Source organism: Lepidochelys kempii, chromosome 8 (assembly GCF_965140265.1).
Source record: "Lepidochelys kempii isolate rLepKem1 chromosome 8, rLepKem1.hap2, whole genome shotgun sequence".
Lineage (NCBI taxonomy): Eukaryota > Metazoa > Chordata > Testudines > Cheloniidae > Lepidochelys > Lepidochelys kempii.
The window spans coordinates 106,589,771-106,604,764 of NC_133263.1; the positions used below are offsets into that span (position 1 = coordinate 106,589,771).

At 67.4% G+C, this 14,994-nt stretch overlaps 1 protein-coding gene across 1 annotated transcript in view; it reads left to right on the top strand.

Moving 5' to 3' along the window:
* Positions 1 to 368: 368 nt before the first annotated feature.
* SLC6A9 (solute carrier family 6 member 9) overlaps positions 369 to 14,994 on the top strand; it is a 51,912-nt gene continuing 37,286 nt past the window's right edge. The window contains exons 1-2 of the mRNA XM_073357961.1: positions 369 to 1,612; positions 6,977 to 7,144. Of these exons, the coding sequence (XP_073214062.1) occupies positions 7,097 to 7,144 (48 nt within the window). The 5' untranslated portion in view covers positions 369 to 1,612; positions 6,977 to 7,096. The remainder of the gene's footprint in view (positions 1,613 to 6,976; positions 7,145 to 14,994) is intronic.

Here is a 14,994-nt window from a genome sequence, read left to right on the forward strand (position 1 = left end):
AAGCGGAGTTAGCAAATTCTCCGGCCGAATTCACTCGGAGCGCGGCAGGGGGAATTGGCCCGGCCCGGGGCCGGGGGCTGGGGGCCCTGCAGCCCCATCTGCGTCCCTGCCTCCTGCGCTTCGCTGGAAACATCTGGTCCGGATTTGGGAGGGAGGGCGAGGGGGCCCCCTCCTGCCGCCGAGCGCTTCCAGCTCCCGGCTGGGAAAGCGGCGCGCAGCTCCGCCTGCCCCGAGCCCGGCCCAGCGCGCGTCTGCGGCCCCCGGGCTCGCCAGGCTCGGGGCGCGCTCCCCGGCTCCTGAGCTCGGGCCGAGCGGAGCCGAGCAGGGCCCGGCGAGCCCGGATCAGCGGGTTCCAGAGCCCCGGGCTCGGCCCTGGCGGAGCCTGTGCGCAGGGCTCGGGGTCTGTCCATGGTGCTGCGTGCGCGCCCGGGGGTGGGTGGGTGTGTCCCCGCCTGTCTCCACGGCGGTGCGTGTGTGTGATTGTCCCCAGGCGGCGGGGGTGCAGCTATCCGTGCCCAGGGCTCTGTGTGTCCCCGTGGCGGTGTGTAGCCGTGTGTCTCCAGGCTGGTGCGTGTGTGTGTCTAGATCTGCGTGCAGGGCTCTGAGTGTGTCTCCAGGGGGTGTGTGTCTCTCCAGGGCGGGGTGTGTATCTGTGTGTGTGTGTGTGTGTGTCTCTCCAGGGCGGTGTGTGTGTGTCTAGCTATGTCCATGGCTCTGTGTGTGTGTGTGTCTCCAGGGGGTGTGTGTCTCTCCATGGCTCTGTGTGTATCTGTGTGTGTGTGTGTCTCTCTCCAGGGCGGTGTGTGTGTGTGTCTAGCTATGTCCATGGCTCTGTGTGTGTGTGTGTCTCCAAGGCGGGGTGTGTGTCTCTCCATGGCTCTGTGTGTATCTGTGTGTGTGTGTGTGTGTCTAGATCTGCGTGCAGGGCTCTGAGTGTGTCTCCAGGGGGTGTGTGTCTCTCCATGGCTCTGTGTGTATCTGTGTGGGTGTGTGTCTCCAGGGCGGGGTGTGTGTGTGTCTAGCTATGTCCATGGCTCTGTGTGTGTGTGTGTCTCCAGGGGGTGTGTGTGTCTCCAGGGCGGGGGGTGTGTGTGTCTCTCCCTGGCAGGGTGTATCTGTGTGTGTGTCTCTCCAGGGCGGTGTGTGTGTATCTAGCTATGTCCATGGCTCTGTGTGTGTGTGTGTCTCCAGGGCGGGGTGTGTGTGGCCGTGTCCATGGCTCTGCGTGCCCGTGGCGGGCCCAGCTCCCCGCCCCCGGCTGACACCAGGCTGTGTTTACACGCGCACTGAAGGAACGCGGAGCACACTCCCCCCAGCCCCAGGAGGGCGCGGGGCCGCGGCGCGGGGGGCCTCGGGGCTGGAGCCGGCCGGCGGGGGGCGGGGCCGGCGGGCGGGGCGGGGCTTGCCTGGTTTTGCCCCCCAGCCTCCCAAACTTTCCCGCAACTCGGCAGCAGAAGCCCCGCGAAGCAGCCGCCGCGTCCCCAGCGGAGCCCGGGCGGGGAAGGAGCAGCGGGGCCCGCGGGCTGGATCCGGGCTGCCCTGGGCTGACGCAACGTCCCCGCGGGGATCCACCTGGCCGGGCTGGGAGCCGGCCCCGGGCGGCATGGAGGGGGTAAGGGGCGGGGTGCGGAGCCAGGGGGCACCGGGGGGCGCAGAGTCACTGGAGGGCGAGGGGCGCAGAGCCAGTGAGGGGGCGCAGAACCAGCTGGGGGGGCGGGGGGCGGGGGGCGCAGAGCCTGGGGGCCGGCGGGGGTCGGGCTGGGGGGCGCCGGAGGCGGCGCTTTGCCCCCCGTGCGCTGGTTGTTGCCGGTCCGGGAGACCGGGCGGAGCTGGCTCCGGGGGGCTCAGAGCGCTGGGGGGCGGGGAGGGGTCAGTGAGGGGCGCTGCCCGGGGGTCGGTACATGGGGAGGGGGGGGTATGTCAGGCGCTGGGGGGGCGGTGTCCGGGGGGGGGCAGGAGCTGGGGGGGCGGGGGGGCAGTGGCGCTGGAACTAGGGGGGCTGCCGCACCCCTGGCTTGGAGTAGTAACAACAAACAGGGAATCCATGGTTTCCATGGTTCCCGTCAGCAGCCCCCCCCCGTCAAAATTGTTCCAGCACCGCTGGGAGGCGGTGCCGGGGGGGCGCGATGCCCAAGGCAGTACATGGGGTGGGGGCGGTGCCCAAGGAAGGGGGATGCCCTGGGGGCGGTGCCCAGGGGAGGGGGGGTGGTTCATGGGGAGGGGGCGGTGCCCGGGGGGGGCTGGGTCATGGGGCCCCCTCGCCTCCCCATGGGCCCAGGGTAGCTCCGCTCCTTGGTTACGTTAGTTGCTCTGAGGCTCGGCGAGCCCGACCCGCATCTTCCCGCCTCGGGTCGCCCCAGGCCGGCGGGGGCCGGAGCTAGCCTGGGTAGCCCCCGCTGTTCCCACGGGGCCCGTGCTCCGCCCGCTGGAGACCCGGGGGGCCGGGGTCGGTCATAGCCGGGGCCGGGGGGCAGGGGGACCCCGAGGGGGGCGGGGCAGGGGGTCCCCATCTCAGTAATTTTCCACCCGGCATGTGGAGGGGCAGGGCCGAGGAGTAACCATGTGGCAGCTGATGTAACCCCCCCCCCCATCCCGCTGCTTAAAGGAGCCGGAGCCTCTACTGGGGATGGATTTGGGCTCAGCTGGGGCCACCGGGGGCTCTCCTCCCTGAGAGCCACTGGCCCCCCCATAGGGATCTGAGGGGCTCTCCTCCCTTGGGGCCACTGACCCCCCCATAGGGACCTGAGGGGCTCTCCTCCCTTGGGGCCACTGGCCCCCCCATAGGGACCTGAGGGGCTCTCCTCCCTGAGAGCCACTGGCCCCCCCATAGGGACCTGAGGGGCTCTCCTTCCTGGGGGGCCACTGGCCCCCCTATAGGGATGTGGGGGGGCTCTCCCCTGCAGTCAGTTGCCTCTCAGAGTCAGGGCAAAGTGTTATGTTGGATTAAGACCCTACTGGGTGTGGGGGGCGCGGGGGTTCCTAACCCCGGGCAGCAAGAGGAGCCATGAGAGCCCCTGACTCCACGGGCTGGGGGGCGGCATCCCAGAGCTGGTGTGGGGCTGGGGCCGTTGTGACCTGGTCTGACCCCCTGTACAGCCCAGACCAGAGCCCTGCCCCCGGTCACTCCTGTTAGACAAACAGCCAACTTTGGTTTAGGTTGCCAGCCCTGGAGAATCCACCCGACCCTGGGGAAATTGTTCCAACAGATAATTACTCTGGCCGTGAAACATGCGCACCTTATTGCCAGTCCGTCTGGCCTCAGCCTGCAGCCGCTGACGGGGGGAGGACGGGCCGTGATGGGGTGGCGCTGGCGGGGGGTGCCAGGCCGTGGATCTGGTCAGTCATGCCCATCGCCCTGTGTGGGAGTGGGAGTGGGCAGAGCACTTGAGCTGGGCTCAGTGAGGCTGGAGCTTCCAGACGGGACGGGCTTGGAGCTCGTGGGCGCTGGGTGGTGATTAGTGCTAGCACCTGGAAAGGTCAGTGCCAAGGACCTGGGGGGGTTGGGAGGGAGGGCAGGGCCTGGGGGTGCCATGTCCCGTGGCAGACAGAAGGCCAGCGCCAGAGGAGTGGGCAGGTCCGGTTCGTCTGATTCCCAGACCCTGCAGTGCGGCGGGCTTGACAGACGCTCAAAAAGGAAACAATTCACAATGCGCCATGTGACCCACAGCGCTCCCTGCCCCAGAGGCTGCAGAATCCGGACCTGAGGCTACGTTTATAGGGGGCTGGCTGAGCGTGTGACCAGTGGGGTAGCTGTGTGAGCTGCAGGAAGGGGCATCAGCTCTCATGCATCAGGAAGGCCTCTGGCTCCCTGAAAGACACAGTTCTCCTGCCACTCTCTGGGATGTTCTCCCCCCTTGCCTGTGGTCGGAGTCCAGCCCCAAGCGGGAGCCATACCCCTACTGAGGGTCGGATGCATTCTCCATTGCTGGCCACTTTGAAGTCACAGGAGCACTTGGGTGTCAGGCCCCGGTGAGCCAGGTCCATGGTCAGGCATCTGTGGGTGACGCAGCCCGCGCCAGCCCTTAAAGGGGCCATGCACCCCTGAGCTCGTTCTTGAAAGGGCAGTTGTCTGGGCCTGATCCTCTGAAAGGAACAGTGTAGTCCAGCAGGTCTTGGAGAGGCAGGACGCCGTGCCAGAGCCCAGTCCCCTCTGAAAGGGATGGCACCGCTGCCAACCGCCCCGGGATCTAGTTCCAGAGGAGATGAGAGAGCCCCTTTAACTCTTAAAGGGATGCTACCTCTCCCCTTCTGTCTCAGCCCCCTGCATCTCTGTACAATGCCCTACGCCCCCTGGCCAGTACCTACCAGAGAATGAGAACCAGTGGCCGGACAAATGACAATGAGAAGCCAGGCACACGTGTGTGGCATGGGTGGTGAATGGGCCCTGGGCAGTGCTGCTCTCAGATCCAGCCCTGCTGCCAGACACACATTCTCGGGCTCAGTACAGGGTACCTGGGTGACGTTCTCTGGGCCGTGCTAGACAGGGTGTCGGGTGGGACAATCGTCGGCGTGGTTCCTTCCGCCCTTGCGCTCTGGGCCTTTCTGACTTGGATTCTGATCTAGAACTGGGTCTTCACCAGTGCTTGGAGCAGGGCCAGTGGCTCTGATTTATGTCCCTCCCCTCATGGGAGTGAGCAGGGCTGGGCCTGGGGTGGGAGAGAGACAGCAGAAACCTGATTTGCCTACATGCAAATTGCCAGAGCCCAATCTTGGTGGTGGCATTTTCCATCCCGGAGGATTGGTAGCTGGGACTGTACCCTTCGCTCACCACTGAAATGCAGCCACCTCTGGGGTGGGGGGCAGTAGCTCTTTGACCAGACCAGAGGTTAGGAGAGGCAGGGGAAGGAGGCTCCTGTGGGGAGAGGAGGGGCAGAGAGGCAGGCTGCGGTGGCCACGGTGCAGATCCAGGGCAGCAGGAGGGAAGGTAGCTTGGGGTGGCTAGTGTCCTGTGTGCCAGGCAGGCTGTCGGTTCCCGTCTCGCCCGGAAGCCCCTCTCTGAATAGCGCCGCACTGAGGGCCCGGTGACTGCTGGTGCAGCGAGATGCTGGGAGAGGTTTTCTAGCATCCTTACAGGGGGGCGGGGAGGACAGGGGGGCAACACGGAGCCAGATCCCTGCCGACCCCGGAGCTCAGCAGCAGCTGGGCCCTGCTAGCCATGGGGGAGGGTGGGCTGGGGCCTCCTGGAGGGAAGAAAGGAGTTGGGAGCATGGCCCAGGGCGTTGGGCTGGGCTCAGCACCAGGGAGGGGTTGAGTAACCCCCCCACCCTGCCTGCTCTGTAATGCTCCGGTAATGCACCTGCTCCAAGCAGCCGGTGCCCTGACCAGGCCGGCAGGGCTGGGGGCTGTGCCTGGGTTCGTGCCCCCGCTGGGCCCCTGCCCGGGACCCCCTCCCTGCACCCTCAGAGCTCCTGGGTAGGAGGCAGGGGCTGGGGGTTGGTCCAGGAGCCATTGGCCCTGGGCGGTGCCTCCTGCTCCTTATCTCCCCCGCTCAGGTCCTGCTGCAGCCCAGCTGGCCTGGCTCCGGGGGCCCTGCACCCTGCTCCAGCCCCACCTCCTCCCTGCAGGCCAACGCCCCCACCCCAGCCTGCTCCAGGCCCTGCCAGGGGGTGGCCCCACTCCCCCGGCACCTCCCCTGGCCCCAGCTCGCCCTCCGGCGGGGGCTGGAGCCATGCTGGGGTGCAGGACAAGGGGCAGGGGAGTGCGGGGCACTGTTGAGGTGGCCCTGCCCCTGCAGGTGGTGCTGAGTCTGGGCCCTGGCCAGAGGGCTCCTGGCAGCCCGGCGAACTGGGGGCAAGGCGCGGTGACAGCAAGGCAGGGCTTGGTCAGGGCCCGAGCAGCGGCTCAGACTGTGAGCAGGGCAGCCCGAGCGCGCGGCCCGCTGAGGAATGGGGGGTGGCAGCATCCCCCCAGGTCTGGCAGCAGCTGGTCCCTGGCAGCGGCTGCCAGCTCCGACCCAGGCAGTAGCATGCAGGGGGCAGCGGGGCAGAAGGAAATCGCCTCCCATCTGTGCCCTCCACGGCAGTTGAGCTCCAGGCCGGCCCTGCTCCGGCCGAGTCCCTCTGCCCCCGGCAGCACCAGGCACAGCCACGTGCCATCTTCACCTCAGTCTTTGTGTGGGGTGAGCATTGGGCAAGCTCCCCCCCTCCAACTCTCCCCGTGCCCCTGGGTCCCGAACCGCAGCCCCTGCTAGCCCAGCCCTGCCCCCCAAACTCTGCCCGTGCCCCTGGGTCCCGACCCGCAGCCCCCTGCTAGCCCAGCCCTGCCCCCCAAACTCTGCCCGTGCCCCTGGATCCCAACCCGCAGCCCCCTGCTAGCCCAGCCTTGCCCCCCAAACTCTGCCCGTGCCCCTGGGTCCCGACCCGCAGCCCCTGCTAACCCAGCCCTGCCCCCCAAACTCTGCCCGTGACCTGGGTCCCGACCCGCAGCCCCCTGCTAGCCCAGCCCTTCCTCCCAAACTCTGCCCGTGCCCCTGGGTCCCAACCCGCAGCCCCCTGCTAGCCCAGCCTTGCCCCCCAAACTCTGTCCGTGCCCCTGGGTCCCAACCCGCAGCCCCCTGCTAGCCCAGTCCTTCCTCCCAAACTCTGCCCGTGCCCCTGGGTCCCGACCCGCAGCCCCCTGCTAGCCCAGCCCTGCCCCCCAAACTCTGCCCGTGACCTGGGTCCCGACCCGCAGCCCCCTGCTAGCGCAGCCCTGGGCCTTCTCCTAAGCATAGCTGCAAGACGGTTGATTCTCTGATGGCAAGAAGTGGCCCCCCAGAGACCAGCCTGACTAGAGGAATGGGCCCTGATCTAGGAATGAATCCAGATTTTGGAGGTGCAGGATGGGGTGCCCCCCCGGGAGGGTGCAGGAAGAGAGTGCCCCCCCCCCAGGAGAGTAGGGGTGGGAGTGCTTCCTAATGAGGGTGGGGGCAGGGATGCTTCCCGACCGGCTCTGCTCCCCCGTGACCGCAAGTCACTCCCGTCTTGTTTCTCCCCAGCTCTCTCCTGCGCTATCTGTGGACTGAACAGCTCGGTGCCGACGTCTCCGTGCCAGCCGGGTGCAGCCAGCGAGACGGAGAGTGGGCAGGCAGGAGCCCCCGTGGCGGGCTGCGCAGAACATGCCCGAACCCCCAGCCATGGTGGATAAATGCAGCGGGGGGTTACTGGTGAGTGCTGGGGGTCCCATTGCCTGGGCTTTGCTGGGGGTTGGATGGTGCCAGGCACCCTGTGGGTCAGTGGCTGGCAGGCTAAGTCTCTGGGAGAAGCTGGGAAGGCCAGCTGTGCATTACTGCAGGAGGGTTGCAGGAGCGATGCCACCTGACTCCCTGGAGCATGAGAGCTGACTGTTCTGGGCCAGGCTGTCACGAGGGAGAGGCTGGAGCAGGAGCCTGGTGGTCAGGACTCCTGGGTCCTCTTCCTGGTCCTATCCTGATTTGTTGCGTTCCACCACCGACCCGTGCCTCAGTTTCCCCATCTGTCTGGCAGGCTGGCCTGGAGGGGCTGGGGGAATGGCTGGCGTTGCAGTTGCTCTGTCCCGGGGTCTGTCCATGGCATTTCCGGAGGCCCCTGCTTTCCATTTGCTGTCTGGGCAGCTGTGGGGGGATCGGCAGCTCCACCCCATGCCCCAGTTGGTGCCAGTGCAAGGGCTGGGCTCTGCCCCACGGCGCCCTGCTGGACTCTCCGTGTGGTGGCTCTGGCACTGCCCATCCCCGTTGTTCCGGGGGGGGGGGGCGGGGGGGGCGCCAGGCGCGGGATCCGGGCAGGAACTGGGCTGACTCCAGCTTGCAGAGTGCGATTTAGATCTCGGCGCTGCTGGCTCCCCTTGGAATGCATCGAGTGTGCTGATGGGGGGCTGTGCCCCCCTCCCTCCCGGTCGCTGTGCCCCCCTCCCTCCTGGTCGCTGTGCCCCCCTCTCCAGTTCCGGCTGGGGGCGTGGAGCGGGAAGTCTTGTGCACAAGCCCATGGCTGTCTCTGGAGGGGTGGGGAGGCTGCATCATGGGCTTGGCTGGCAGGGGAGGGCGGGGGCTGCCCTGGAAGTGCCAGGGCTGAGCACAGCCATCCCCAGAACAACGCCTCTTACTCAGTGGTGAGGGCGCTGGACCGGGAGCCAGGACTCCTGGGTTCCCTACTGACTCATTGTGAAGGCTCCGTCCCTTTCTGTGCCTCGGTTTCCCCTGGGAAGCACGAGCTGGATGGTCCCAGCTGGTCCCCCTGGGGCTGTCTCTGGCAGGGCCCCTGGCAGCAGTTGCTGTGAGCCCGAGGGGTGGCCCATAGGGACTCCATCTCCCAGCATGCACTGGGGGGGGGGGAGTGTGTGCCCTGTTAACCCTTCGTGGCGAGAGCCCCCCTGCAAGGGAGTCCGAGTCGCGTGGTGCTCGTACGACAGGGATTGCCCTGGGCTGCGCGAGGAGCCGCGTTCCGGAGCCAGGGTTCCCGGCCTCGCACGTCTGCTCGCGTGAGGTCTGTGCACACTCACCGGTGGGCTGGCCCCACAGGCTCCCGTGCCCGGCCCCGTGCACAGGGAGCAGGAGCTGCTGCCGTTCCCATCGGCTCCCACGGTGCCCCTGGACCCAGGGGCCGATCGGCTCACAGGACTGTGCTCTGACCACGAGGACCCACTCCTGTGACCTCTGGGGGGCCTGTGGGCGTGGTGTCCGTGGTATCGCCTTCCCAGGCACTCTGCTTCTCCCTTGTCACCCGTGCCCCGGGCTCCTCCGGACGCAGAGTGGAGTCCCCTCCCCCGTCGTCGTCTCCATTGTGCTCGGCTGTGGCCCCCCCACTCACAAAGGGGCGCTGACCCTGAGCCTAGACAGTACCGGGGGTGTCTGGGGCCCACGGGCACCTTCCCTTGCCCCTCTCGTGTGCTGCCGTGGCAGGGTGCAGAAAGGGGGCTGAGTGGGGGCAAAAGGCTCGGAGAGCCCCGCCCTGCCCTGGGGTGTGGCGTGGGGCTGGGCAGATCTGCAGTGAGGGGTGGGGAAGGGGAGAGGATGTCTCTAGTCCAGGGCGCTGCAGAGTTGTCCCCAGGGGTTCCTGTGGGGGGGGGTGCAGTGCAGCCTCCCAGGGCTCGGGGTCCCCCCAGGCAGGCCGGGGCGGGATCCCCCTATTGCGGGGCAGGAGGAGAGCCTGGCTCTGCCTCCCCACATCCCCCCACCCCCCACGCGGGCTGGGGATGTGGCAGGAGATGTGATGCCTGCCCCGGAGCCTCCCCCATCTCAACCTCTTCTCCTGGGAGCCGCTGACCCTGCCCCCTCCCCTGTCGCTCGCTGCCAGCGGCCACCCGAGCGGGGGGCCAGGAGTCCCCTCTCAGCAGAGGCCTCTTGGGGCGCTGTGGCCCTCGCGGCTCTGGGCCAAGCAGAGTGTGTGGGCTGCGCCCAGCTGGTGACCTGCCCCGCGTGTGCCACGGCCCCCGCTGGACGCACCGTAGCGTCTCAGGACCCCGTACTGCTCCCAGCAGGGGAGAGTCTCCTGCAGTGCAGGGAGCGCGCCCGGGGGCCTCCCTCTCCCTGTCGGCAACTGAGCCTGGGCTTGTCCCAGAGCCTGCCATCTGCCTCGCCTGCCCTCACCTGCCCAGCCCTCCTGTTCCCCTGGCAACAGGCGATAATGTCACCGGTACCCAAAGCAGCATCACTGGGTTCTGGGGAAGGTGCAGGTCCCGGCAGGTCCAGGCGGCCCGGCCCCTCCCTGCACCTGGGCTTGGCTGTAGTTTTATTTTCCCCAGCAGATGGGAATAAAGATCCCAGGAGGAATCGGGGGCTGGTCCCTCCCACTCCCGGGGGCCTCCCAAAATAGCCCTGCGCCCCAGCCAAAGGGAACAGAGCCAGGACTTTCCTGGGAAGCATGAGAGCTGGTGGGGAGGGACTGGTGTATGCCAGCGAGTGTGTGTGGTGCTCCTACGCACGCACAATCCTGCCTGTGCACACGCGCGTGCGCTCTGCACACACCCGTTCAGAGGAGTGTTTGTGTGAGCTCCCCCCTGCGTGGGTGGGGGAAGGGTGCTCACGCTGGGGCTGGGCTCGGCTCCGGGCTCCATTTCTGCCCCGGGGCAGGTTGCTCCAGCACGTGGGGCCATGTCTCTGCGTCCCCCGGGGGCGGGGCATGCAGCGAGACAGAGAGGGGGAAAGGCACCAGGCGGGGTGTGATTAGCCGGAGAGACTCCTGGCACGGGGGCCTCTGGGGCCAAGCGAGAGCTGGGTTGTTCCGGTGGCTATTGGAGTGTTGGGCGTTATCGTGGCGAGCGCGAAGCTGTCCGTAGTCAGGGACAAACCCAACCTCTCGCTGGCGGAGACCAGGAGACCTTCTGGGGGTGGAGTACGCTGCAGCGTCTCGGGCAGGGTTCTGCGGCAGCCGGGCCGGGGCTGATGGGCGTCGGGGAGGGACACGCCTGGCGATTGTGGGGCCAGGCTGTTTCCCCGGTGGCTTTGGGAGGAGCAGATTTGGCCGGGCAGCAGGGCCCCATAGCCTTGCCGCTTGTAACAGCCTGCCCCTGGGTGACCAGCTCACGCCCAGCTGAATACCCCACCCTCAAGCCGAGATCTCCCCCTGGCAGGCTGAGGAGCCAGAGACCCCATGGCCATTGCTGTTGGTTGAGGTGGAGGGGCCCAGAGGCTGTGGTGATGGGCAGTGGTATAAACCCCCTGATCTTAGCCGGCTCGCCCTCATGTTCCCTGCCCAGAGCGGGCGGGAATCTCACCCTGTGCCTACTGCAATGGGAGGCCTGGGCCCCAGGGGTGGCACGGGGGCTGGGCTGCACAGGACGGGTACCCCCCTTTGACACCTCTCGGCTCTGGGCACGCACACCCGCTCTTGCACGCACGCCTGTGGCTGGCAGCACGTGGCATGGCGAGGAAGTCTGCTGCTATGTTGCCCGTTTGGCAGGGGCGGCCGCTGTGGCCCTGGGTTCAGCTCCAGGCTCGCTGTCAACAGGCACTGGGCCTCAGGTGGGCATATATTTCATGCAGTGTAGGAGCCCCCGACGCACACGCCGTGCCTACCTGTGCCCGCCTCCAGTCCCTTGCCCTGCGGGGCACCAGGGGGAGGCTGGCCTGCTAGCACTGCCAACCCCACAGGTCACCAGGCTCTGACGCTGGCTGGCCTCTCCAGCCCCCCCGCCCCAGTGCAGTGGGGCACAGGCTGCCCTCGTGCACACAGCTGCTCACGCTCATGTGCCTGTGCATTCATGCGCTGCCCCCGTGCGCTCACGCACAGACCCCCGTGCACTCATGCGCTTCCCTGCTCCCCTTTGCCCTGGCACAACTCCCTCCCAGCACCCCAGACACTGCTTTGCAATTCCCTGAGCTGGGGGGAGCCCAGCAGTGACCCCTGAGTGTGCGGGGGGGGGGCTGGCACAAACGCCTGTGCAGGGAAGCCCTGGCACCGATACATGGGGGACGGGGGGCTGGCAGGGAGCCAGGCAGGCGTGAGGTCCCAGATCCTCTCCGGGTGAATCTTTAACAACTTCCTGGAAAATACCCAAAGCCCAGCTCAGTTCGGGAAGGCAGGATGTCAGTGAGGGGAGGAGGGACTGGAAGTCACCTGGCTGGCCCCCCCCAGCTCTGCTGATGCCCCTCAATCCTGACCCGCAGCGCCCTCTATCCCAGCCCTGGGCTTCCCACCCAGCCCCCTTCCTTCTTGGTATTGGGCTTGTGACCTTTTCTCCCTGTCGGGGAGGGGTGCCCCGGCCCCCAAGCAGGGCTGAGGTAGAGAGGGTCCCGGGGGGGCAAGCCAGCGGTGCGGGGGGCAAGGCGGGAGCTGTCAGGGCTGAGAGGTGGCAGCCCACAGCCCTGTTTGGGATGGGGTAGGTCAGGACCCCCCGGGCGACTGCTCGCAGCTCAGCTCCCAGCAGCACGCGGGGAATGGGGGTCCTGGGGGGCCAGCAGGAGGGGCTCCCTGTGGTGCCCTGCCCTGGGCCGGAGGCGGTGGCTGCTGAGCTCTCGGGGCCATAAGGAAGGGAGCTAATCCCCTTGGATAGCCTCCAAGGCCATAGAAATAGCATCGTAAACCCAGCTGCACCCGTGGCCCAGCCCTGCCCCCTAATCCTGCCAGCAGGTGCGTCCCCCCCAACCCTCCCCCGCCGGTGCTGTGACTGCAGGCAGGGCCCAGCGCTCACCAGGGCAGCCTCTGACCCTGGCGGGGGCCCGGTGCCAGCCTGGGGTGTCTGGCCCTGCTAGCACCCCCAAGGCCTTTCCGGGAGCGGCTGCCGTGTGGGGATCTGCCTGCCCGGGGCCAGTCACACTGGTCCCAGGCTCGAGGGCTGAGCCTGGGGCCCCGGCTCATGGCCTCCAAGTCTGTGCTGCCCAGAGCTCTGGGTGGGGGCACTGCCCCATGCCTCTGTGGGGCATTAACTGTGCACCCCATTGCACTGGCTGCCCCAGCGCCACGTCTCTGCCCTGCCCGGCGCCCGGCTGCCCACACGGCACCAGGGAGAGCCAGGGGCTGCAGGTTGGGGTTGAGGGGCTCCAGCAGAGCAGGGCTGAAGTGTGCAAATATTGTGCCAGCCCCGGGAGCTGCCGTAGCCAGACTTCTCCCCCTGGCTCTGCGTGGGGGCGTTCAGCGCTCAGGGGGCAAACTCACCCCCACCCCAGAGAGGGAGGCGAGGAGGATGGGCCCGATCCTGTGCCCCCTGGGGCTCTGGAGGGGTGAGGCCGGGGAGCCGTGCTGATGCCAGGGCGGGAGGAGGCAGGGCTGGCAGTGCCCGAAGGCCAGGAGAGTACCCTGCGCATGCCCCGTGCCCAGCTGGTGGGCTCTTCTTGAGTCCCGTTGGCTCTCAGGGGCAGGGGCTGCAGAGGGGCCTGAGGACGGCAGCCCGCTGCCCCTGTGCCCAGCGAGAGTCCGGGCAGCGCAGGCCCGGGTGCTGGTACCCCACTGCAGGAGGGAGCTCCTTGGGCCACACTCCCAGCACGGGCAGATCAGCGGGGGAGCGGGCTGCTGTCTCATCAGGGGCAGGGCCCACCCCAGTGTTGGGGGGAGCTCTGGCCTGGGGGAGCGAGGGGGCGCCAAGGGGCCACACTTGGCTGGAGCGCGCGGCCCAGCGTAGCAAGGGGCCGCCCGGGCGGGGGGCACTGGGGGATTTTCTGCCTGCGCGCCCCGGGAAAATGGAGTCCGCGCCCGTTGAATGGAAGAGTCAGCTCAGGGCTGGCTGTGCCTGGCCCCGGGGCCCACGGTGCCCAGCGGTGCCCCTCTGCACCAGCAGCTGGGCCCTGCCCAGGCCCCCACTCTGCACCCACCCTCGGGGCCCACTGGTGCCCCCAGGAGCGTGACCGCTGGTGTCACGAAGCCAGGGGGTCTACGGCCCGATCCTCCACCCCAGCTGGGGAGGGGCTGCCCCATGGCACCCCCAGAGCCTTCTGCCTGCACCTGGCACGCTGCCCCGGGCCTCCCCCAGGGCTGGAGCCCTCCACGCGCTGCCCTGGCCCGTGGCACCTGGCGCCAACCTCCAGGCCGCTGCTGTGAGCTCCACGCGGCACCATGTGGCCAGGGCCGAGGCTGGGGTAGGTGTTGCCAGGGGGCAGCCCCATGGATGGGAGTGGAGGCAGCTGCGGCTGTCCAGCTGGAGGGGGCTTGGCAGCGCTGCTCTTCTGTGGGGATCCCAAGGCAGCAGTGGGTCCCACGGGATCCCCCACATCCAGTCCCTGGGGCAGGCTCAAGGGGGGCAGCAGTCATAGCCCCTGGCACCCCTCCGGCCAGGGCCTGCTGTGGCTGGGGGACGGCAGAGGGGGCGGGCAGTGCTGGGAGGGGGTGATCCCGCAGGCTGAAGCACTGGTGGGTGAGGGCCAGTGGCATGGGGCGGGGGAGTGGGGGTTGGCAGGACTCTGCCCCGCTGGGGAAGCTGGGATCTCGTGGCTGGTCCAGGGGAGACACCCGGGAGAGCCCCCAGGCAGTGTGGGGAGCAGTCTGTGCTCCCCCAGGTCTGGCCCAGTCCCGAGCCACCAGGCCAGAGAGATGGGAAGAGGGGCTGTCTGTCGCTCCTCCCCATTGGGCACTGCCTGCCCTTGGCCCCTCGGACACCCCACTCCCAGGGGCGCTGTGGGGCAGAGGGCAGCCAATGCGGCCTGAAACCCCCCTCTCAGCAATGAGGGACTGGGGGAGAACTAATGCCCCTAGGGAGGAAAGGAAGGGAGCGCACAGACACCCCCCTCCCCAGCAACATGGGGGGCTGGGCCAGAGACCCCGAGGGGGAGCAAGGAAAGGGCATGAATGAATGGGGGACCAGAGACTTCTGGGGGGAGGGGGAGAGGCAGGGAAGCCGGGATCCCCAGTGCTGGAGGAGAGACCCCCAGGAAAAAGGCAGAGCGGGGGAGCCCTGTGTGGATACCCCAACCAGGGGAGGGGGAGAGACCTTCGGCAGGAGGTGCCCATGGTCCGGGCAGGTGAGCGGCAGGGAGGTCCTGGCCAGTGCTGTGCATGTGGCCCCAGCCTTAGCCCGCGAACACAGCAGTCACCAGGCGCGCTTAGCCCCCGCGCTGTCTCCACCAGCCCGGCTGCTGCAGAGGTTGGTGCCAGAGCAGATGGGGGCTGACCCACCCCATGGGAGGTCTCGTTCTGGTCTCCGCCACTGTTTTCACTCTCCCCGCCGGCATCTTTATCAAGATCTCTGGAGTGTCTTGTCACCCGCGCAAACATCCAGTCCCTCTTTGAACCTCACAAAGGTCTTGGCCTCGACTTCCTGTGGCAGGGAGTTCCACCGGCTGATTGTGATGGCCTTTGAGTTCCCCCCTTTCCATTTAATTAAATGGCCTCTGAGTCTCGTGCTGGGAGCAAAGCCCTTTGTTTTCCGTTGGTGTTTTGTTTAAAACTTCCTGGGGATGGATCAGGGTTTAGGATAATAACTGGGTGAAAATCAGCACACAAAGGTAACCCTGTAGGTTTGTGGGTAAATATCAACATCGATATTAGGGGATGGGAGGCAGAAAAAAGCAACGAAGGAGGACATAAGAGTACTGAAAGCAAAAGCAGGTGACGGCTGTGGCTTATTTCCTGGACTGGGCTCCCGGTGCACACTCACACACACACGTATCTT